General features: G+C 58.9%; 7 protein-coding genes across 7 annotated transcripts; 4 read left to right on the forward strand and 3 right to left on the reverse strand.

The window, feature by feature from the left end:
* The first annotated feature begins 1,540 nt into the window (after nucleotides 1-1,540).
* Nucleotides 1,541-2,534, forward strand: JDV02_010756 (Thiol oxidase). The gene is made up of 2 exons (XM_047992515.1): nucleotides 1,541-1,920; nucleotides 2,031-2,534. Exons 1-2 carry the CDS (start codon nucleotides 1,643-1,645, stop codon nucleotides 2,422-2,424), a joined length of 672 nt encoding a protein of 223 aa, XP_047848529.1. The 5' UTR covers nucleotides 1,541-1,642; the 3' UTR covers nucleotides 2,425-2,534.
* Nucleotides 2,535-2,813: 279 nt separating this feature from the next.
* On the forward strand, nucleotides 2,814-4,119 carry PRE3 (Proteasome endopeptidase complex). Its single transcript, XM_047992516.1, has 5 exons — nucleotides 2,814-2,958; nucleotides 3,029-3,074; nucleotides 3,135-3,184; nucleotides 3,246-3,486; nucleotides 3,571-4,119. Exons 1-5 carry the CDS (start codon nucleotides 2,925-2,927, stop codon nucleotides 3,887-3,889), a joined length of 690 nt encoding a protein of 229 aa, XP_047848530.1. The 5' UTR covers nucleotides 2,814-2,924; the 3' UTR covers nucleotides 3,890-4,119.
* A 1,857-nt stretch (nucleotides 4,120-5,976) lies between these two features.
* On the forward strand, nucleotides 5,977-10,891 carry PCL7 (cyclin-like protein interacting with PHO85). Its single transcript, XM_047992517.1, has 3 exons — nucleotides 5,977-6,320; nucleotides 8,344-10,007; nucleotides 10,074-10,891. The coding sequence occupies exons 2-3, from the start codon at nucleotides 8,544-8,546 to the stop codon at nucleotides 10,245-10,247; spliced, it is 1,638 nt and encodes a 545-aa protein (XP_047848531.1). The 5' UTR covers nucleotides 5,977-6,320; nucleotides 8,344-8,543; the 3' UTR covers nucleotides 10,248-10,891.
* Nucleotides 10,892-12,483: 1,592 nt separating this feature from the next.
* Nucleotides 12,484-13,678, reverse strand: JDV02_010759 (uncharacterized protein; the record flags this gene model as incomplete). Its single annotated transcript, XM_047992518.1, has 2 exons — nucleotides 12,484-12,983; nucleotides 13,174-13,678. 2 exons carry the CDS (start codon nucleotides 13,676-13,678, stop codon nucleotides 12,484-12,486), a joined length of 1,005 nt encoding a protein of 334 aa, XP_047848532.1.
* Nucleotides 13,679-15,166: 1,488 nt separating this feature from the next.
* Nucleotides 15,167-15,729, reverse strand: JDV02_010760 (uncharacterized protein; the record flags this gene model as incomplete). Its single annotated transcript, XM_047992519.1, has 1 exon — nucleotides 15,167-15,729. The coding sequence occupies one exon, from the start codon at nucleotides 15,727-15,729 to the stop codon at nucleotides 15,247-15,249; it is 483 nt and encodes a 160-aa protein (XP_047848533.1). The 3' UTR covers nucleotides 15,167-15,246.
* Nucleotides 15,730-16,559: 830 nt separating this feature from the next.
* Nucleotides 16,560-21,245, forward strand: JDV02_010761 (uncharacterized protein). The gene is made up of 4 exons (XM_047992520.1): nucleotides 16,560-17,042; nucleotides 17,112-17,618; nucleotides 17,669-18,000; nucleotides 18,064-21,245. Exons 2-4 carry the CDS (start codon nucleotides 17,613-17,615, stop codon nucleotides 18,203-18,205), a joined length of 480 nt encoding a protein of 159 aa, XP_047848534.1. The 5' UTR covers nucleotides 16,560-17,042; nucleotides 17,112-17,612; the 3' UTR covers nucleotides 18,206-21,245.
* On the reverse strand, nucleotides 20,181-22,254 carry JDV02_010762 (Tyrosinase; the record flags this gene model as incomplete). Its single annotated transcript, XM_047992521.1, has 4 exons — nucleotides 20,181-21,389; nucleotides 21,439-21,705; nucleotides 21,769-21,899; nucleotides 21,957-22,254. 4 exons carry the CDS (start codon nucleotides 22,252-22,254, stop codon nucleotides 20,181-20,183), a joined length of 1,905 nt encoding a protein of 634 aa, XP_047848535.1.
* Nucleotides 22,255-22,947: the final 693 nt, after the last annotated feature.

Raw genomic sequence — 22,947 nt, forward strand, 5'->3', positions numbered from 1 at the left:
CAGGCTTGTTGCTCCACGACCCGGGCATCTATGGAGGCAGTCCTCCCCGCAAGCCCCTCCGTCACACAAGATCGGGAAAAGTAGGTTACTACGATGTGCAGGGGGCGGGCGCGGGTTCAGGGCACTTTACACGGCCGAGACGCAAAAGGTTCTCCGGAATCTAGCCTTCCGCTCCGGGTCTCCCGTGAGGCGGACTGCTGCGCAGACGGCACATGCATATGCATGTGTCGGACATCGTCCCATCTTTAATCTTACTTCTGCACTCGCCTTCCGGCGGAGCTGTATCCGTCGCTCGGGATTAAACTGTTGTGAGAGCAATAATGTGTTGCGGCGTTTTAAGACACCATACGTGTTATGACAGAGCCCTGGTGCAGACACGGAGCTTTCGCGAGCATCGCCATCTCGAGCAACAGTGTCAGCATCTTGAATGACAATAATTTCCCCCCAAGGCCCGTATGCGCATACATCACACTGCAAAGGTTCCGGCAATGTGGTATCTCGGCTCCCACTGGAGCGCGCGCATATTCCCCCCTTACATATGCATGAGACTCTTCAGCTAGGCTTGGCGCATATCCTCTGGTGGCGAGAGGGCCCGTCGGCCAGATCAGTCCATTCGTTGCAACGATGTTTCCAGTTGCGGGCATTCTTCCAACATGCCCATGATCTTTGGGGTACTCCTGAGCTTGCAGTCGATGGCTGAGGTTGGACGGTTGTCGCGAGACGCCCGGCCGAGTAGACGGTGGGCTTGTTGATGTCTAGCACCTGTGACGAAAGTGCATGCCACTCTTTTTGACATGACCAAATGGTGTGACGACGGGGAAAGCATCGAGATAATTAGGAACTGCTTGGGCAGCGGTTTTTTTCGGATAGCTTCATAGTACCACAATATCATATCTTCAATGATTCCGATGACACACGATTGTAGATGTTGTGTTATGAGGTGGTTCAGTGATTCTCCACTATTGCAGTATACTCGACTTTTACTCGACATTAGTAAATCCATGACCAATCCGACTCAATAGTGTAATATGGACGTCAAACGGACAGGGTGGTGGCAGCGTCAATCTTGACCGACCCGTTGTCTACAGTCTCGACGCCTTGATAGCTATAGGGTAGGTGCGTATTTTTGAAACACGTCAACGAAGAAGCGTCGTCAGTCTCAGGTTCAACTGAGCAGATTCCATGCTCAAGCGGCAGACAGGGCCGGGAAGTGTATGAGCAGCAAAGCAAAAGGCATGGGCTTGTGAGCCTGCCAACAGAACGACCCTCATCAGGCTTCACGGCTTGCGTTGGCCAAAAAGTATGACGCCCGCCTTCCGGCGCCTCCGAAAACACGGCGGCCGATGTCAGCGGGCTCGGAGGCTCCAGCGGCTCTCCACAGGCGCCCGTTGGGCGGGCCGGACGGCCGCCCGGAGATCCCTGCGCGTGTGGAAGGGGGCCGCTCTGTCATTGAGGGGGGGGGGGGGGGCCACCTACTAGCGCGCTGGTGGCCTGACTGAGACGCAAACCGCCCGTCCGTGTGTCTGCTTGCTTTGTCTGTCATCTCGCGCTTCTCCCGACATTCGCAATCCCATCCGCCCCAACGTCGTACATACAGTACGGGAGGAGCAAGGAGCGCCGCCTCTTCGAACCGCAGTTCGCCATGGCGCGCCGGCAGCATCTCACCGCGTCGCTCATCCTGGGGCTCGTCGTCTTCTTCAGCATCACCTTCTTCATGACCGCCGGCTCCACCAGCGGTCGCAACGTCGCCGATGTGTCCCCCGGCGCCGCGCGGTCTGCCCCGGAGAAGCCGCTGAGCAGGCCGCCCGACACGCAGCACGGCAGTGCGTCGTCGTCGCCCTTCGCGGTCGACCTGGAGAGCGCCGGCGATCTCTTCGAGGGCGACTCAATAGCCCCCAAGATGGAGAACGCGACGCTGAAGTGAGTGCCGTGCCCCCGAATCCACACCCATGCCGCCGCCGCCCCCTCGTGATCTTCACTTATCTCCCCGTCAAAACCGGCAGTGGCTGACCGTAAAACCTTCCGCCTAGAGCCGAGCTCGGCCGCGCGACCTGGAGGTTTCTGCACACCATGGTCGCCCGCTTCCCCGAGAAGCCGACGCCCGACGACCGCAAGACGCTCGAGACCTTCATCCACCTCTTCGGACGGCTGTACCCGTGCGGCGATTGCGCGAGGCACTTTCGAAGCCTCCTGGCGAAATACCCGCCGCAGACGAGCAGTCGCAACGCAGCGGCCGGCTGGCTTTGCTTCGCGCACAACGTCGTCAACGAGCGCCTACAGAAGCCCGTCTTCGACTGTAACAACATCGGTGACTTTTACGACTGCGGCTGCGGCGACGAGGGCAAGAAGGACAAGAAGAAGGAGGAGGGAAAGCGAGACGATGATGCGTCCGCTACTCCAGGAGACGTTGACAAGACATCGTGACTTTTGTATTGGCTACAAAATATTGAGCATTGAGCGGGTATGGCGTTATCTACTATCAATCCCAAGTACTGGTTTGTAAACTGCAGTGTCGGAATAGATCATGGCTTCTGCAAGCTATCTCATGATGTCGATGGTGCGCACCGTTGGCGTTTGCGAGCGCCACGCAGCTGAGAGCCGTTGGGACCCTCCAGGAGTCTGACAATCGAGCGCATCATGTTGATTAATGTGGCAAACAACTTCATGCATGAGCAAAGGGTATTGTCGAGGCGACAATAGCCTGTCTAGACTACACGTGATTGGTCACGTGATAAGCCTGATCGGAGCTTGGCGCGGCTGCGCGTACCCAGAGCTGCCTGAGCTTCACGTCGAGCTCCAGCCTTCCGGCCAACCACCAGCGGCGCCGCCTCAACCTTCGATTCCCGCAACGACATCCCCCCATCTGCCCCTAGGAGCGACGCCAGGTCCCCATCTATCGTACTCTCACACATACGCTTTCAATCATGGAGTTTGGCCACAAGGGAGTGTTGAACGAGGGTGAGCAAGCAGATCCCAGAACGGGTTGTGCCGGCACGAGGCCGACGTTTGGTGACTGACTTCTGGGTAGATGGCATCCACGTCGACATGGACCGATTGAAGAAGGGCGAGGTCAAGTGAGTGCTCGACTGCCAACGAGTCGCCCGTAAAGCAGGGAGGTGACTGACCCGCGCTAGCCTGGGAACCTCAATCATGGCGGTGACATTCAAAGACGGCGTCATTCTGGGTATACTTCCGCCCCTGACCACGACGACCCCGTTGGCCCATGACTGACCGGGCTCTTGCAGGTGCCGACTCTCGGACGACGACCGGCGCCTACATTGCGAACCGAGTGACGGACAAGTTGACGAGGGTACACGACACCATCTGGTGCTGCCGGTCAGGCTCGGCGGCGGACACACAGGCCGTGGCGGACATTGTTCAATACCAGCTGGGCCTGTTCGCCATGCACAGCGGGAAGCCGCCGATGACGCAGACGGCGGCGTCGATATTCCAGGAGATTTGCTACTCCAACAAGGACCGCCTGAGGTGAGCCACCGCCCAATGCAGACGCTCGGAGCGAGTATGGCTGGCGATTATTGGGCGTTTGCTGACAGGGTTCGGTGCGTACAGCGCGGGCTTGATCATTGCCGGTTGGGATGAGCGGTTTGGCGGCCAAGTCTACTCCATCCCGCTTGGCGGCTCGCTGCACAAGCAGGCGTACGCGATTGGCGGCTCGGGTTCGACCTACATCTACGGCTACTGCGATGCTAACTGGAAGGAGGGCATGGAGGAGGCGGATGCCGTCGACTTCGTCAAGGGCGCGCTGCGAGAGGCGATCAAGTGGGATGGCAGCTCAGGCGGCGTGATCCGCATGGTGGTGCTGACGAAGAAGGGAGCCGACAGGCACCTGTACCTGCCGGACACGGACTACAAGGTGCGGCACGAGTAGAGCAGAGCGGGCAGTGGGATGGTAGGGCGGGCGGGCTTGTCGACATGTCAGATGGCATGCTTCCCAAGGGGGTGCTGTCGACGTGCGCCATGCTTGTTGCGTGGCGGAGGTACGTGGAGGCTTAGATACGACTGCGTCTGTACAATAGATTTCCGACAATGAGACGAGACGAGACGACCGACTTGCCTGCGAGATGTGCCCGCCGTACCGCCAGATTACCTAGGATGCGACGCTCGTGGCGGACGCACGAGATGCAGATGGCGTAGGGCCCGGGCTGGTCACGGCTGACGGATATTATGCCAAGCAGCGGGAGGGGTTTATCTGTATGAAGTGTGTTGGACCCGGTCAAGCAATCGACCATGGGGACCAGCTGCGTGAGGTCAATCAAGAGTTGACTGCAGACTGAGTGAGGCACGACGAGATGTGTGTGTGTGAGTGTGTGTGTGTTGTGTTCCTCAAGTGCGCAGTCGGCCGATATCGCGACGCTGACCTACCATATCTACCCACTCACCTACCTAGGTACCTACCTCACCTTCCCTACCTGCCTTATCTCGATGGCATGTGAGGGCGAGTGACGTCGCACGAAGGCATTGAGCTACGTACCTTACCTAGGTACTGTATATACATGGCGGCTGGGGGGGATTGGGCGCGGCAGATCACGCGGGCTCCCCCTCCGTTGTGGGCCAGGTCATCGTACTGTATGTATCATAGGGGAGAAGAACCCCCCCCAAAAAAGGAAAAGGAAAAGAAAAGAAGAAGAGGAGGAGTGAGGAGGAAGAAAATGATGGCGGCAGGCAGGGAATGCTGGTTTGGCGGGCGGGCGACGACGACGAGGGGCAGCATCCTGGTCCTGGCGGCTTCTAGAACAACGGACGGGCATCGACCAGCCAGGCCAGCACTCATCAGTGTTGATTGAGGCTGGAGAGGAGGAGAGAGGCCCCCCTGCATCACCGACTACCCCCTCGAAAGAGACAGATACCTTTCATACTATACAGGATGGACTACACAGCAGTATCAATGGTGTGATCAGATACCGTAGGTAGCTCACCTACATAGCTGGTACCTTAGGTATTAACGAAGCACGTGGTACAAAGCACCAGAGTAATGGGCCAAAATCGGCGCGTGCCTGCCTGGACTTGCTGCGTTGGGGGCCGGGCTCCGTCAAGACGTTGCGGTCGCGCACACTTCCATCATCACTTCATTCACATCCATCATCCTGATTCCTCCTCCGCTCCCCCCCACCCCACGCCCGTCGCCGCCGTCGCCGCCGCCGCCGAAACGGGCTGGCCCTGGCCCGGGCACGCCAACACCCCACGTGCTGGAAGCCTTGGCTGCGGCGCATCGCCTACGTACGAAGTACTGTTATACTAGAGACCCGGCTTCATCATCCGTCCATCCCCGTCCTCCCCTGCCTTGCCCGGCCCCCCACTACCTTATTAGTAGGTACTCTCTATCGCTAGACGTCAGTCAAGAAAAAGAGGCTGACGGCCCGGCGGGCGGGCGGCCGCCTTGCTTGCCGCCATCGCACACCGCCGTACGTCGTCGTACTCGTATTATGTACAGTATTGTAGGTACCTAGATAGGTAGTAGACAGCAGGGCAGGGGGAAAAACGCGCCGAGACCTTTTCTTTTCTTTTCTTCTCTGTCTCGTCAGTCAGTCAGTTGTTCTTGTGTGCGCGTGTGTGACAACATCCGCCGGCACTCCATCGCGCGGAGGAGGAACAAGCACAACTTTTTTGTTGAACCACGCCCGCACCCTCGCCTGCCTGTCGTCGTCGTCGTTGTTGCAGGCACCACCGTCCGTTCATCCATCTATCCGCCTCCTGATTATATCTTTTCTGCTGCCAGCATCCCATCCGGCTCGAGTCTGGAGAACCCTGCCGCCCGGCGGGCACCCTTCTCGTTTTTGACGTTACGTTGGGCAGAGAGAGACAGACAGACCCCTTCGTTGGTGGTGTTGCGGCTCCTCGCGGCGCGGCTGGCTCCAACGACACGGGGGCGATCAACAGGGGGAGGGGGACATCTTTCATCATCTGAAGTCGCCACCGACTGCGTCACCCGCGAGCGACCTGATTCCCGCCCGGGCGGCCTCGCCTCGCCACGCCTCGCCTCGCCTCGCCGCCCTCTTTCACCTTGTTTTGTATCCTATCCCGAGCCTGCTGTCTTGCGCCGCCGCTGCTGCACCGTCTCTCTTCGGGTCAGGGAAACAAACACCTTTCAGGATTACCTACTACCTACTACGTTACTTGGTACTCTACTACGTACCTTGCTTGCCGCGTTTGATATACAAAGGTACCCGCTTACACCTTGCGTCACAAGAGACGACGGACAACGACAAACAACTACCTACGTTGCGACCTTTACACGACGACGACATCAGATACTACTACTACATCTTACCCCCCGCAATCGGACGTCACATAGCTTGCAGGTGGGTGGCGCATCTCTCGCATCCTATCATCTGTCTTAGCTTTTTCGTGAGGCTCCCCCTTGGCGTCTCATATCATGCACTCCCTCGCTGGCATCCCGTTGTCATCGCCCCGTGTCGTGGTGTGCCCCCCCCCCCGCAAAGCTCCATCATCCCAAGTGCAACAAGATTCTCTGTATCATGTCGTCCTCGAGTGAGGAGGGAGGGGCCCGGCAGAGAACCCCGGAAACGGTCCTTTCATGCATGTCCATACCCGGCATGTCCCATAACTGCCCCCCCGGCATGCACAGATACAGGACATACTCCTGCACTCTGTATGTACATGCATCCTCACGCGGCGCATCGCGGCCACGACCCCGGCCACGTGCTCTCTCTCTCTCTCCCCATCGGTCTGCACGCACGCAAGGGGGGAAAAAAAATCAGCAGCCCAAAGACTCGCCTGCGTGACGTCCATGTCCCGCCGCCGCTGCCGTCATGACGCGGGCGCGCAAGCACACAAGCACGCATGCACGCACGCACGAAACGTCTAGGGTCGGTCGGGTACGACGGGCGCGCTGTTGCAACGATGATGCCATGTACACAATCAATGGCCGGCGAGCCCGCCGTCTACGTGGCGCTGTCTGTGCTGTCTGACCTCCAACGGACGTCCACGTCCTGAAGCTGCCCCGTCAGAGAGACTTTTGTCAGACAGAGAGCAAATCTTGCTGCTGCTGCTGCTGTTCCTGCTGTTCCTGCTGCTTGCTCCCAAGGTGGACAGGTGCATCAAAAACCACAGCTGACAAAAGCGACGACACCGACGTTGGAGGCGCGGGGCCGTATGCGACCGACAAGCGACGGATTGGAATCAAGGGTCCGTCCGTCCGTCCGTCTGCCCCCCCCCCCCCCCTCCGCCCATCCGGCAACAAGACATGGCCCCAAGGTTTTGGGTTGTGGCGCCGCCCCCCGGCGCACGCGGTCGCTCGGCGCCTCCGGGAATTTGTCGTGCGGGCGGCGGTCGTCCCTGACGAGGCTCGTTCGGGTGTGTGCACTGGCATCAACAGATGATGCTGCCGTGCCAAACGGGACGAGGGGCCATCGTGCTGCTGGCGGGCCACGCCTCGGACGGGCCGACAAGCGAAGGCACCCCCTTTCCCCCGACGGGCGATCCAAACTGAAGCATCGAAAGCGCAGGGTCGTGCAGGAAGTCGGCTTGCCTCGTGTGCTCTGCTCTGCTCGGAGTCCTAGATCCAAGGAGACTGCCTCTTTATCTCTCGGTGGTGCTCCGCCCCACTGGGCTGGTAACTATCGCGACCGCGAGAAAGAAAGGGTCGGACGCCGCATTCAGCACCTTCCTGGAAGGATTGAGTGGATGGATGCCCGCCTATGGAATGGATGGCGCGGGCTTGTTATTAGGAGCCTTGCGATGCCTGAGCTGGCCGCCCATTCTGGAATTCACCCGGACGGCTTCCAGTGGAGGTTCCAGGTTGAGCCCAGCGGCCCGAGGTTCATTGCTAAGTTGATAGCACGCGGAGGGCCGGGGCACCCTTCCTTGGGCGCCTACAGTGGCTTCCATAGTACCTCAGGTACCGGGCTGGGAATTGAAGGTGGCTCCCGCACCGAGTCCGCCAGCAGGGCCCCCCATTTCTGCCCAGCACAGCCTGAGCCTGGCCTGAAGCATGGACGGACGGGCAGAACCTGCCCGGAACTGAGCGCCGCCCCTCACCGTCCATCCTGTGCTGCGCTGAGGCCTCTGGGCCCCGCTGCCGCCGCCCGCCCGCCGCTGCCACCACCTTTCCCATGGATCTCTCCCTTTTTCATCATCCTGGCAACAACACAACACAACACAACACCACCGCCACCCTCCCTCATTGTTTTCTCCTTTCGCGCCCGGCACCCACACCTTTGTCCATCTTCTTTCGAGGCGCCAGCGTCTACTCTGCGCGTCTTGTCCTGACTTTTTTTCCAATTACGCCTTTGATGCTTGTTGCCCGCGCATTCGCTTTCGTACGCTAATCTTTATTTCCTGCGCGACCTTTGCTGAGGCTAGACAAGCACCAAGCTACATCGTCGTCTCCATTGTCGTCATAGTCTTATCTCGCCACCCGTCAGGCTCCGTCCTCATCCTCCTCCTCCTCCTCCTCTGCCGCCGCACCCGCCGCCGCCTCGCGTCCTCGACCGACGACGCAGCGCAGACGCACGCCCGCAGCTCCCCACCGCCCCCTCACCCGTGGCCGCAGCTACGATGCCATGGCAGCTGTAGTCGGCGAACTCGTCTCCGATCTGTCCCGCTTCCATGATATGATCGTCACCCCCTCGTCGACTTTACACCAGCAAGCTCAACATCAACACCGCCGCCCTTCGTCTCCCTCCGTCTCCCCGCGCCCGTCCTCGCGCTCGCGCTCCTCGCATCGTCCGGCACACGCGACGGCCTCGACGACGTCGCCCTCTCCGCGCCGTCCCGCCCATTGTACTCAGTCGTCGGCAAGGACGGTGCCTGGTCGCCACCGGCAGCGCGAGCCATCCGCGGCTCCCTCTCCCGCCTCTGTCGTCGCCGATAGCCTTCACAGCGAAACGACTCGCATCACAACCGACGACGTGGCCGCCACCACCACCGCCGCTCGCAAGAGGGGCTACGGGCCGTCCACTACGGGCGACTCGCGCATCCCTTCCCCGCCTCCCTCATCGTCGCCCGCTGTCGCCGCCGGTCCTGCCGAAGCTGACGATGCAAAGACGGCATCTATGGCATCACAGCTCGGAGACCGCGTCTCCGATCCTCGCTCGGCTTTGCCCCCTGATACAGCCGACATGAGTGCTCCCGCGCAACGGCAGCAACCGTCGCCACCCGACGACGGCCTCCAGGCCCCCTACACACCCGCCCCGTATCTGGTATCGACTGCCGCAGCAGCTCCACAGCAGACCGTCGTCCACGTCCGCGATCTCGCCCACATACAGACCCTCGCGGGCGCCAACGTGTTGGGGGGCACCGGGGCCAGCGCGGCGGGCGATGCCCCCATCAGGTACGAGATCAGCGGCATGCCCATCAGCGACATCATCGAGATGGTCGCCGCTCTATTAACAAAAATCACTTCCACCAACGACCTGCAACACGATGCCATGCAGCGCAACGTTGCCCACCAGCAGCAGGCCAACCAAAACAGCGACAACGCGGGCGGCTCCCAGATGAGCCCCTTGAGCCATTCGGTACTCGCCTTCCACGGCAAGAATGTGCCTGCCATTACCATCCTGAGCTACCTGTCTCGCATTCACAAGTACTGCCCGACTACATACGAGGTTTTCCTCAGCCTGCTCGTCTACTTTGACCGCATGACGGAACGCGTCAATGACATGGTCATGAAGACGGAAGAGGCGCGGCGACAGCCCATGTCCCGCCCTGCGTCATCCCACCAGCCCACCACTCAGCATGACACCGCGATGCGCGACGACCCGCCCGCCGCCCGCGGTTCGGACGAGAGCGACTCGGACCTCGCTGACGATGACGACGACGACGACATGGTCGACTCCCCCACTAGCTCTGCTCGCAGAGAGGCCAGCCGGATCATCACGGTGCCTGACGAGCAAGCCCCCGCCATTGGACCTGCTACGTATTTCGTCGTTGATAGCTTCAACATTCACCGACTAATCATCGCCGGCGTCACCTGCGCCAGCAAGTTCTTCTCAGACGTCTTCTATACCAATTCTAGATACGCCAAGGTGAGCAACGGCTACTCCCCCGACTCGGTCAAGCTGTGCTCGACTTCATGCTAACCCCCCCATCAGGTCGGTGGCCTGCCTCTTGCCGAACTCAACCATCTCGAGATTCAGTTTCTTGTTTTGAACGACTTTCGTCTCGCTGTGCCCGTTGAAGACCTCGAAGCATACGCGACGATGCTTGTCGAATTCTATGCCCGTGAGGTGGTTGCGCACAAAACGGCACCTGAACCGGCGTCCTAGGGATCCGGAGCCATGTCGTTTGACTGCGGAATGAGCTCTGAGCGTTCTCTGAGGGCACACAAAGAACGTTATAGACTAAGAGAAGCATGTCTGAGTACTGTTGAAACTCATTTACCCCTCGTCAGGCGGAGGCGGAGCATTCCACGACCGAGACGACACCATACAGTTCGCTGGTAGGGTTTGCGCTCCGTCAAGGTGCCGCCTCCTGTCACTTGACCAGTGCCAGTCCTGGGGCTGCACATTGGGAAGCATGTGAAGACAAGCAGAAGTTGAGCTGTCGGGGACAACAAGCACTGACTCGGAGGACCGAGGCTGCCACCAGCGGACCCAGGTCGCACTGGCCTAGAGTTGACCTCTTCAATGAGTTGGACAGGCGGCAATTTGGTTCGTTACGGCGCATTGGTTGGACAAGACCTTGGGCATCCATTGGACGTGCATCAGTGTCGAGGCTCTGAGCGTCTACGAGGGCGAACGTCGTCGGCCTTTCTTGTTTGAGTCTTTTCCCCTCACGTGGATCCACAGAGGGGATCTATACCAAGAGGCCGTGGAAACTGGAAGGCATGGGCGTGGCCTTTGGCGGCATGAGTTGGAGGATCACGGCCCCCCTCCTCTCCTCCCCCTCCTCCACAACAAGGTCGCACGGCGGGTGGTCTGAGATTAGAAGGCGCATTATCGCATTTGGGCGGACGGGCGGGCGGTCGGTCGGTCGGTCGGTTGGCGGGCATGGGCCAAGGTGTGGCGCTGGAGGGCTACTGGTTATATAGATGGACACTTTCTCCACGGAGCCCCATTGTGAAGAGAAGAGACAAAAAAAAGGGCCCAAGCGGAAACAAGAACAAGGAATATTTCCAAGGCTAGCAAGGAGGAGCCTGCGAGCGACCCGGAACGTGACGGTGCATGCATGCATGAAACGAAACCCCATGTCCGACGTAAATAGAATCCACTTCCCTTCTTTCAACGTCCCTCCTTTCTCACCTCGCGGACCTACACAGTATACGACACAAGACTGCACACACACACACACACACACTAAGTACCTATGCCGCGTACGCCATACAACGCCACGCAATAATATAATATTCTATTCCCAACAGGAAGCATGTGCGTGTGCATATCCGTGGGGTGGGTGATTGGTGGGTGGCCGTGATGGGAGTTTTGCCTGCGTGCGTGCGACCTGCTGTCCCCCCCCCCCCGCCGTGTAAAGCAACAAAAACGGACGGCGCGGATGGGTGGTCGGCACGAGGCAGAAGCTGTTGGCCCCGCGCGCCTGACCGCCTGAGCAGCGCTCGGCCGCCCCTCTCCCGGACCCGGACCCGGACCCCGGGTCCGGGTCCGAGTCCGGGGACCTTATGCGCTTGCCTTGTCGTTGGTCCAACCCCTCCCTCTCCCTCCCTCCCGGAGCGACGGTCTGCTCGGAGCGGTTGCGGCGGCGGACTGGACCGGAGCGGAGCGGACGTCCCGGGTCCGGACTGCCCCCCCCGCCCCAGGACTCGGGGAGCTGGCGGTGGGAGGGGCAATGACAACAGACAGGACGGGGCTGAATGAATTGAGAGGCCGACGCAGCAGGCATAATAAAGCCCAACAACCCATCATGCGTCACGTCACCACAAGAGGTTTTTGGTATCGGCCAGTACAAGAGGTGCGTCGGCGTCGGAGGCATATACTAGATCTTTCATGTAAGTTGTGATGTATATGTTATACATACTATATCTATAGTGCTCGCGCAGGGCACGCCCACCGCTTCCTCGTCCTCCTTGATCGTCGTTTCACACTGTTCTGTCGCCTCCACTGCCGTGTTTTCAATGCGGCAGGTACGAAGGACGTAGGTAGATGGCTTGAACCCTCTCCACCTCCTGCTGTTGGAGTAGGCAGAGACACGCCTGCGCCTGCGTAAGAGACTGCCGCTGCCTGTAGGCTCTGGCCAAAGCCGAGCCGTCCTGTTTTGATCGCAATATATGCGACCTATGCGCAGTGAACAACGATAGCCGGAGTCGAGCGTCTGAAGCGCAACCCATCGCCGTGCGTTCCATGCTGGGAAAAAGTACATATCGTCGCGTAGTTCCGTCGTGATATCGTTGAGCAAAATAAGCATGCACACCACAAACGCCCTCTCATCGTACAAGATGATGCCACAAATCGCGCCCAAATTTCAACGCTAAATCCGCCCTATGCAAAATTACGAGTGAGTTGGCTGCCACAGCGTGGGTTCATGCAAATGCCGACCGGGCTCTGGAGCCTAGAGGTGCGCTCTGGATTTGTGCGGCTTCCAAGTCTCGGTGGCATGGTCGAAACTCAGGTCGGCATTCTCCATCTTGACACCGAGCTGCCAGCGGCCCATGCCTGGCCAAAAGTTCTCGTACTCGCCGATAAGCTCGCCCTTGTCGTCGCGCATAGACATGTCGAACCAGCCAGCGCGCGTCGTTCGGCTGTACTGCAGTGGGATGACCTTGCACCATATGTCTGTGCTCGGAAGCTCGCCGTGGCTGCCTTGGCCCTGCGGCACCGGAGGCATGGCAAGCGTGGTCTCGAAGCCAAGGTAATTGGCCCACCGCGTGGCGAAAGGGAACGAAGGCACGTAGGATACAGGCTTGAAGGTGGCCTGGAAGAAAGGGACCGTGCTGGGCTTCGATTCGGTGATGTCGTCGGTGGTGTCGTGAGGATAGACTTTGACTGACACCGAGTCATTGGGGCCGTAATCCCAATCGAACTTGGCCAGATGCTTGGGACAATTCCAGTCTAAGACGGCGACGTGTTATCATCCGGCTGTGTGAGGAGCGAGGCCATCCCAAGCACACTTCGATGTCGTCGGCCCCCGACATCACATCGGGTGCGCGACGGATGCGGACAGACAGTATGCGGGCAGCAGCAACCGCGGGATACGAGGGTACAACTGCATGAGGTAGAGCGAGCATGGCAACAAACTTACTGACGCGGCCGTTGTAACATGTGTGTTTTTGAGAAACGTAGATGCGAGTAATTCGGGGGTTGCGCCCCACCTCCGGGCGGCCGTCCGGGCCGTCACGGCGCCAATCGAAGGAGCCCGGGACGACCAACAGCTCGTCGTACGGGCCGACGGGAGAGTCTCGGTATCGGATAATCTGGATCATACTGAGGCCCCCCACGGGATGGCTGCCGGGCGGGTTGGCGAATTCGGTGCCTGCCTCGAGTGGCGAATAGGCGTGCTGCGGCAGCTTTCTAGCGGCGGCCCCCGACGTCCAGAAGGAAATGCAATAGACATCGCCGTTGAGCGTCCATGGGGGCGGTACGACTTTGATCGGATCCGGGTCAGGCATCGACGCCGCGGCTGGCCAAATGTCCCTGTCCGATGGCAACGAGACCGACGACGAGGTCGCGTTGTGCGCCGTGGACGACGACGAGGCCGCGTCTCTGCGAGAGACGGTGGTTGACGTGGTGGTTGTGATGGAGCTCATGGCCAGAGGCTCGACATGAGGACAGGGGCTTGTTGGTGTGAAGCAGGCTTCCAGACTTCTTGGTACGGAGCAGTGATAAGTGCAAGGAGCCGGAAGATGGATGGATGATGGGGGCGGATCGGAGGCGGCGAAGGGGGGCCTATTTGAATGCTCTGCCAAGTGTCAAAGCATCGCAAAGGCACAAGGGTAGATAAGTGAGTGAGTAAGTGAGTGAGTGAGTGTAATGGTGCCGGGACGATCGGGCGCAACAAGACGGCGACGGTAATGGCGACGGCGAGGACGACTGGTGCTGGAGCAGCGCAACAAGAGAGATCGCGCGGATCCTCGGCGGGCTCCTCCCTCGAGGCCTATCTATTGGGGCCAAGGCGGAGCAGCCTAGCCCATTGTCCGAGCTCTCGCGAAGAGGCAGGCGGACAACCAAGGTGGGCTAGGTGGATGGTGGTTGTTCCGCGGGTCCGCCGCCGCAGCAGCAAGACGTGAGGAGCTGACGACGAAGCAAGCGGCATGGGTGGATGGCGACAAGGCCCGCCAAGATGGCCCAAATCAGGGACTGTACGGCGCTGGAGTCGTGCGTGTTTGGAACCCAAGAGGTCCCTCTCTGTGCCTGGACCTGCACTGGACTCACGGCCGTCGGAGTGCCGTATGGGGGGGTTCAGACGCGGCGGCAGGGGACTCATGGGGTTCCAGCATGGCATGGCATGGCATGCTAGTGAGGATGGAGTCGGTGGGGTGGGATGGGAGGGATTGGTGGATGGATGGGTGGATGAAAGGATGGTGGGTGGATGGACGGATGGACGGATGGATGGATGGAGAGGACAGAGACTGCTGGTGAAAGGGGGTAGGGGGGCCGCCTAGAAGGGGGGGGTGTGGATGGATCAGCGTCGGTCTTGCAAGAACATGTCAAGAGCATGTGCATGAGTTGGTCGAAAGGTGCTGCATCGCCAGCAGGCAGTCGATGAAGCAATGCCAAGTCATGATAGCGCCGGTCCCGTCATGGTCACGCCTCCGTGATGCCGGGGCCCCGATGCGGTTGTTGCAGTGCACTGCACGCCGCAGCTGCTTGGCGTTATTTTGGACATGCACTTGCTCAGTCAAGGTAGGGATCGGGGGGGGGGGGGCCTCGGGGGCCTCGAATCGAGTCGGGCGGAGGGCAGAGACGGGCGAGATGGGGCGCGGGACGAGGATCCATGGCGTCGACGGTGCCAAAGTCGGAGGTGACGCACCTGAACCTAGACAGGACATGAAGTAAGTATCTTGGCAGGTGTAGAGGCCCTCATTACAAGGTCTGGTAGGATCTTGGGTACCTACAGTGAAAGTACTGCCGACCTCGGCATAGTGAGGTAGGTACAGTCCGTGGGAAAGGGACCTGGAAGCTTTCCGTCGCCGCCAAAGACGGGAGAGGCAAACGGGGACGGACTGGGCTGGAACGGCACGCCTGTCCCTTCTGGGGGCTGACGATGATGAATCCCGCCCGCAACGGGAGCTGGGCTGGGCTGCTGCCCTGAAGAAGCCGAGGCCAGCGCGGCGGGCTGTGATTCCCTTCTTCAACTAGCGTCACACGGGTCCTGCTAGCTTATGCGACGGCTCGCCATGAGGCGCCCGCCGGTGTCTTTTGCTTCCCTTTTTCTCCGGCCCCCACTGGTGCTCTGGTCTTGTCTGGTCTGGTCTTGCTTGTCGAGACCTGTCGAGGTCTGGTGCGGTGCTTGGGTCGAAAAGCGCACGCCCGCCTCTGCAGGGGACCGGACCGGCACGGAGAGGGAGCCGCCATGCGGCGGCCTGCATGCAAAGGGCCGGCGGCGCGCGCAGTCCAAAATCTCATGGCCCAAAAGACCCCCGAACGCGTCGACGGTCTGTGGGCGTTTGGCGGACACACGGCATTGGACCTCGTCCGCCCGGTGACTGTCCGAGTGCCACAGCCACAGAAATCGACACTCCGGGTGGCTTTCGACAACGTGCGTGGGCGGGCGCAGGGGAGACAGACACAGGCAAGACAGGCAGGCCATGCAGCCCAGCCGGTGGGGGAGACGGACTGTCGTCTGTGCTTCTGCCATGCCTGGATGTTATTAGCCATCCGCGAACGCAGAGCTGCAGGCCGACCAACATACGACCCACGTTGCCATGCTGCTGGCCCGCCACCCACCGGGCCGTCGTGTGGCATCGCGGGGCCCAGGTGCCCGGGTCCATGAGCCCTCGTGCAGTGGCGCTGCTTCTGGCAGGCTGGCGGAGAAGAGCTCTCGTTCAGCCCCATCCAGACACGACATGCATCCTGGCGGGCATTGGCGATGGATGGAATGCGATGAGGAGGAAAGTGACTCGTCAAAAGTTATTCGAGCAGTGGGACATGCGCTGCCAGCATCTAGAAGTACTATACCTACTATACAGTACCTTTAGTAGTCCTCATTCTACACTTGAGTAAGTGCAGCAGGTGCCCTGGGTGGCAGCTTCCCGGACCAACTCAACTCAAGCACCTTCCTTCGCCTCCCAGCCCAGGCGGAACGAAGTACTTAGTGTACAGTACGGAGTACGTATACCATTCGTTTCATTGACAGGGCTAGAGCCAGATAGATGATGGGCAGGAGTGACGCCCCACAGATTCCTTTCAGCCTTCCACTCTCGGCCTCACGGCAGGCAGGCCTTCATCGATAACTACCTTACTTGACTAACAGCCAACCGTGACCTGTCCCATCAGTTTTGTTGCCACCAGCCCCGTGCTGCCACGTCGTCAATCGAGTACCGTGATAGATTGATCCATTCATTTCTCTCCGCACGCATCGCGAGCGCGGACGCCTCGGTGGCGTTTCTCTTCTTCATTTGCAGCAATCCGCCCTACGTACAAACCAGCGAGCTCGCCCCTCGAGCACAGTACGTACGAAGTACAAATAGACGAAACACTTACACGACGCATCTTGCAGACTGTCCCTCTGCGGCACAGGCCCCCGTGCATCTCCGTCTTCTTTCCGCCGATTAGGTGCAACTACCTTGTAGTAGCAGCACGAGCTCAGGGCATCCTCCTCAGTGGACAAAAGGCCCCAGATCCTGACTCGATCACCCGCCCCAATACTACCTACGTACTACCAGGCCTTGCTCGACCCCCAGCAGCGCCACCTACCCCTGCGGGCTCGTCCGAGGATCGCCTTCGCTTGCGCCATATTCCCTCTCTGGGTTGGGTTGCGGCATCAGGCGACCCATGCCATCCTGGAACCAACCGATCAGCCAGAAATCGCTTGTTGTTTGGCCATCACGGTCATCTCCACAGCTTCGCGCAGATGCACCAAGCGTGCATACGTAACGTACGAAGTATGCGCCGCCGTGTCCGCCAACCACGTTGCGCTTGACTTGCGTGTGGCCTGGTCATATACCTACTGTATGTGAGTGCTTGATACGGACCCTCACTGCAGTGCACCCCTACTAAGAGTTGGTTGCCTTGTCACAGCTGCCTTGGACCCATCAGACACGTCGGTTCGACGGGTTGAGTTGCCATGTGCATCTACGTACTGCAATGACTCTCAACCTGGCATGCGTCTGACCCGCGCGATTCCTCCCTGCAGCAACTCGTTTCCGCCTCACGGATGCAACAAGCACGAGACAGGAAGATTGTCGTTGGCTGTGATGCCATCATATGCCCCCCTCAGGGGTACTAGAAACTCATCGGTGTGCATGTGCGCTTCCAAGGTGCAGGCATGTCCTACTGGCCAACGAAGCTACATCATAACTACTACGTACAGTATACGTGTAAGCGCTTCTCTCGGCAAGATAATGCCACTGTTTGACGCACCGGTGCTCGCTTGCTATGTGCTGTTAATTAGTATCAGTCAGTCCCAAGGCAACGGAAACCGCCCGGCTCTGTGTCTCAGCTCTGCCTCTCCATTTCAGCCGCACGCTGGCGTGACCGGCAATTTGGCATCGTCTCAATGCTGTCAGGTGTACCAAGTGCATGTCCGTCGTGGGTACGTAGCCTACAACATGTTCGTGGCTTCCCGTGCTGACAAGGGCCTTGACTGCACAACAACGTCCCACCCCGGCAGGCAGGATCTTTGGTTTGGTGTCTATCGCCTCGGTGTCCATCGTGGCAGCCCAACACCCCGGCTCAAACAAGTGGGCGACACGTCCCTCACTGTCAGTCTGCAATTACTCGTTGCACAGGTTGGCAGGGCTGATGGGTCATTCAAACGCATCCTGGTGCCAACACTCATACCATGGGTGCTCCTTGGATGCCATGGTCAAAGTCAAGCAGTTCCCAACGTCCTGCAAAACCTGCTTTTTTCTTTCGGCGCTCGCGACACAAGTCGCCGATGCGAATGTGTTCGCCTGCGACTTCAGGGGTCAGGGGAGACCATGCACCCGCCGCCTGCCTTCGTTGGGTCGCTGATGTGAGTGCATTGCAGCTTGAGATCTTGGCTTCTCAACGTCCGCCACTCAGAGCCTACATACTTGCAGCAGAAAACAACGTCATTCGCTCCGCCGGCCCGGCGTCCTTTCAGGGTACGGCCACGGCTCCATCAGCAATGTAATCGCTCTGCTTTGTAGGGCGGCAACGTTTCGTCCGCTGAGGCCAAGTCGCGAAGCAGGGCCCTCCGGTGTCTAGCGCTAGGTCCATCACACCGCGACCTAATTATGTGTCGTACAGTCGTACTACCTGTTTTAGTAGTTTCTCTCCATCCGGGGTACAGGAACGACCGACATAACTAAGACACGGGGCGGTAGGAGACGACGGGCATGACATATGGCTCGATCGATCGACAATCCACTCCCAAGGACACGTCGGAGATCTCGCCCCTGAAGTTTACAGCGGTCCCGATGCGACAAGGCCCACGGGAACCACGGCTGCGCAACATACCTACATGTGCGCAAGCAACCATGCTCGAGCTGTGCGGACGCTAGTATCGCGCACGCGGTTTGTCAGTGCCACCAAGTATATACTGTGGCCGCACATGCTATACTGTACAGTAGTAGCACTACTACTATCCCATCTCGTACAATACTTGTCGACAGGCGCTTGTTCTGTGCGTTTCCGCCATAGGCCGCAGGCTCGGCGCCACCCCGCACTCACATCATGGACAGCACACACGAAAACTAGGCACTCCCCGCCCGGAAGCCGGACTTTCGGCGTGTCCCACTAACACCGGCCGAGGCGAGCCTCCTGATCGAATGCGTGTTGCCTGTCTGCTTCAGATCCAACGGGCTTGCATGCCGGTTGCTGCTAATTGCTCCTTCGGTTGCCCGTTTTGCTGTTGGCTCGAACCGCACCGCACTCGCGCCGCGCCGCACCGCACCGCACCGCACCCACGCGCGCGGGAAGCCTTTCCTTGTCGAGGCCCCAATGTCCGCTCCGCATTGCGCCGCCAACGGCCTCTTTTGATCTTATCGCCGGCCGTGCGGTGGCGGCTCCGAGGCTGGCCGGAGGCAATCCACCGCTCCTCGCTCAGCAGCGGATATACGAAGGGAAATGGGAAACAAGAAACAGGGGGGAAGAAAACAAAAACACCCTGTGCACGCTGCACATTTTGTATCCGTGCCTGCCGCCTGCGGACCAGGTGATCGTGTTGGTTGCAACGGCCCGACTTGTTATAAAATACGGGGGAAAAGAGATGCCATCAGAAACGACGAGGCAGAGAGCCATGCATCAGAGCAAGACACGCCACGCCCCCCTGCCTGCCTTTGCCCTTTTCGCTCCGCGACACCCCACCACGGCGCCGTTCACTCGGGTTGCCACCCAGCCCCCGTCCGTCCGTGGGTAGCCATTCCAAGACATCAGCGCGCACACCGCCGTCGCCGTCGCCGCCGCCGCCCACGATGGCTGTCTAGAACCAAGGGGGAAGGGAAGGAGGGGCGGCGCCGGGACGAACGCCCGAACAAACGAGCGACGCAAAGTACCAAGGTACGTACAGTATACGCACGTAGTTAGAGTAGCGAAATTCGATGTGGAAACAAACGCACGTCTGTCGCGGGCCCCCCGTCGGTACGTCCGGCTTGCGACGCTGTTCCCGTCCTGTACGTACGTACGTGCTGCTGCGCGCCCGTTCGGTCGACTCCCGAGCGTGCAACGACACAACGACGTGGGGAGGGAGCGACGGAGAGATCTTCCCGAGGACTGTCGCACAACGGCCCGACGCGTTTCGTCGTCTTCCCTCGTGAGCAGCTCTTACATGTCTGTGTCTGTCTCAACGAGACCCAACAAGCTTCCCTCGTCATAAAGCATCCCGTGGGATTATGAGCTAGAACACACCTCTGTATAAGCCTACATAAGCATTTGGAGGAAGGCGCAGTCATCAGCCTTCCTCGACGTGAGATTACGCAACTCACACAAATCGTTCGAGGCGACGACCCATCATCAAAGCCACGACAACTCTTTGCAGGCGGCCATGTGCTGCTGCAACTCGTCGAGCGATGCTCTACTATTACTTTACTCGACCTCTTGCAAGACACAATGCTTTAAAATAACGGCCAACATGCCAGCCGCTCGTGCTGTCTCGAATCCCCGAGCCCGCCGGACCTCTGACCCTCACACCCACATCTCCAACCTCGTCTTTGAACGACCCCATGTGGGAAGCTCCTTTGCCCGAGGGATTTTGACATCTGCGCTGCTGATAACAACATGAAGCCCCTCTACCGTCTCTGCCTCAATCTCCCGCTCGTTGCTCCCCAGGATGCGAAACTCTAACGTCTCGCTGAGGAACGGTACCACTGCAGTTGGTGACAAATCTGCAATGTACCCCGCTGCGACCATCTTCATCACAGCCGAGGTCAACGGCAATGCCCCCGAAATCTTGGACTGTGACCCGTTGGTGTGCTTCATCGAAAACATGCCCACGGAGCCTGCCAAGTTCTGAGCCGATTCCCAATCGAGCGCATTTGGTGGCGGCTGCCCCAAGAAAAAATAGACCGAGTATGATCCATCAACAGCCTCTGTGTTGACGCGAACATTGGCGGTCCATTCTGTATACCCGCCGTTCTTGATCAGGCGTGCGCTCGAGGGGTTTTGAGCGCTCAACTGGATGTTTGGTCTGAAAGCACCGCTTTGGACGCCCGCTTTGGCGGCATGTCCTAAAGGCCTCGGCTGACCACCTCCGTGCTGAGCGATTGCCATTTGACCGAGGGGGCTGGACGAGCCGTACCACTTGTTGATCTTGTCGATTAGTGAGTGGCGGATGGCATCCTCAGATCCGCGAGAGGGGTCAGTATCTGCATACGTATAGCCGAATACCTCTGTGATCCTCGACATGTCGGAGTCCCAGAACGTGCCATCTGAGGCGAAGTAGAATGGGGTTAGGGGTGTCTTGGATGTTTGGATCGTTCCCTTGATTGCAGTGAATGTGGTCTCGCCCGCTGGCATCGGTGTGATCCACGCGGACGGGTTAAGCATCTGCCATATGGCTATGAGACGATCCGTCATAATATGGTGAAAGAAAAACAAAGGATCAAAGGCGGACAGCGGGACATATGTCATGTGGCCCTTGGATCCGCCGTATATGTGAATCATGTCATGTATGGACTCGATAGAGTCCATCATTGATAGACCTTGTGATGGGGCCCAGGCCTTGTTGCTGAATGCATTATAGTCATGGTAACTCGAGAACAAGACATAGAGACGCTGCTGGATTTCGGGTAGCTTGGATAATAGCGCGTCGTTGACTTTGGAGTTGTTGGAAGGCGGCGATGTGATACTGACTGCCAGTTCGGGCCCTCTTTTCGTCTCGTTCCACTGCTTGAGCTGTTCCATTGTCAGCCGCCGCGAGAACAACGAAAGGTGGAAGCGGTACCGGATTCCAAATGAGCGCGTCTTCGTCAAGAGGATGGAAATGGTAGGAAAATAACGGATTCTTGATGTTTTGAATGCCATTAGGACCGCTTTGAGCGATGATGGGACTCCAAAATACGTCTGGGAGATGTGTCTCTCCAGGAGGCGGGCTTTGGGACCAATCCCAGTAAGGAGCACGAAAATCTGAGGCCGCAATTTGGTACAGCCGTCTTTCGGTGGCATTCGTAAACAATGCCGCGATGGCGTTGGCCATTGTATACAATTGTTGCTGGAACGGACGTCAGAGATGCCAGCACTGCGGTCGGTGTCCCAAGATGCGGATGCTACGTACCTCGTAGAGTGCTAGATATGGTCGGTGCCATGTGGGAAAGAGAACCGAGTTATGAGGGCAGTATCCGGATTGACTGGCCCCAGAAGAGGCCTCGACACCGTTCCATGAAACGAATGGGACGCCGTGTATGCCTGCCAGTGGATTGTCAGTCGCACGTTCAGAGGGCTTGGTCATCGAGTTACGCAAACCAGTGACTTGGTAATAGGACAAAGGGTCTTGTTGATCAGCAGTTTGAAACATGCTCATGGAAAGAATGAAGAGGTCCCATTTGTGTTTGTCTGCCCTCATCTGTCGAATCTCCTGCCGAACCGGAATGGTACCGTTGGTGGCCAGCGGCAGTTTGCCGACCAGGATCGGGCTGGCGGTCTGCCGCCGAGTGAGACGAGAGACATCGACACCGAAGTCATATCCCTGACAGCAAGCCAAAGGGATTGCGATGGCGAGGATGGTGACAAGGAGAACGGGGTGTGTCGCTGCTCGCAGCATCGTGTGTCTCTGAAACGGTCTGCGAGATGGGGCTGGAAGCAACGGCTGCGTTTCTTGTACGACCACGGACGGACACGAAAGGACGGCCCAGACGCTGACCGTGATCTCAACAACGAAATTAGTGTAAATGACAGTGGCAATGAATTGAGCACGATCCAGAAGTACCAAGGTCTTGGGGGAGAGCCTTGTCCAAGAGTGCAACCGGAAGAGACAGATTCGGGGCACTACGGGCGAGAGAGGCAGCCGTTGGAGAGGAAAGCGATTGACTGATGGGATGCTGCTTTGCTGGTGGGTGGTAGAAGACTCAAAAGAAGGGCGGGCGGCTCTGGAAGAAACAAGAAAGAGGAGCTAGAAAAGCGAGCGAGCGGTCTGGAAAGGAAAGAGAGACGTCCATCCGTCGATGATGCAGCGAGTTGGGAAGGAGCGACTGGCATCTAAGAATTCGCTCCTGCCTCCTGATGGTCATACTCGTGGACTATGACAGAAGCTGGCTCCAGTGCCCCTCAACGGCCGTTCGATTTCCTCAGCTGATGGTGGCATCACCTCACACTTTCTTACCCTTCAGAGCCTCGTCCGGACGCCCACGGCGAGCGCCTGCGACGAAGACCTGACCAATACAGCCAGGCAAGCGCGGAAATGCAAGCCGTTGTTTTTGACACACAAACAGGCGACCAAAACCGACAGCTCTCTTGC

This window comes from Purpureocillium takamizusanense, chromosome 14 (genome assembly GCF_022605165.1).
Source record: "Purpureocillium takamizusanense chromosome 14, complete sequence".
In the NCBI taxonomy this organism is placed as follows: domain Eukaryota; kingdom Fungi; phylum Ascomycota; class Sordariomycetes; order Hypocreales; family Ophiocordycipitaceae; genus Purpureocillium; species Purpureocillium takamizusanense.

Bases quoted from the DNA above. Each gene is read 5' to 3' on its own strand.
- JDV02_010756 (XM_047992515.1), top strand. From the start codon at position 1,643: ATGGCGCGCCGGCAGCATCTCACCGCGTCGCTCATCCTGGGGCTCGTC. The intron at 1,921-2,030 runs GTGAGTGCCGTG...CCTTCCGCCTAG, and splicing joins ATGGAGAACGCGACGCTGAA to AGCCGAGCTCGGCCGCGCGA.
- PRE3 (XM_047992516.1), top strand. From the start codon at position 2,925: ATGGAGTTTGGCCACAAGGGAGTGTTGAACGAGG. The intron at 3,075-3,134 runs GTGAGTGCTCGA...GACCCGCGCTAG, and splicing joins TTGAAGAAGGGCGAGGTCAA to CCTGGGAACCTCAATCATGG. The intron at 3,185-3,245 runs GTATACTTCCGC...GGGCTCTTGCAG, and splicing joins CAAAGACGGCGTCATTCTGG to GTGCCGACTCTCGGACGACG.
- PCL7 (XM_047992517.1), top strand. From the start codon at position 8,544: ATGGCAGCTGTAGTCGGCGAACTCGTCTCCGATCTGTCCCGCTTCCAT. The intron at 10,008-10,073 runs GTGAGCAACGGC...CCCCCCCATCAG, and splicing joins CCAATTCTAGATACGCCAAG to GTCGGTGGCCTGCCTCTTGC.
- JDV02_010761 (XM_047992520.1), top strand. The intron at 18,001-18,063 runs GTCAGGGGAGAC...AGTGCATTGCAG, and splicing joins GTTCGCCTGCGACTTCAGGG to CTTGAGATCTTGGCTTCTCA.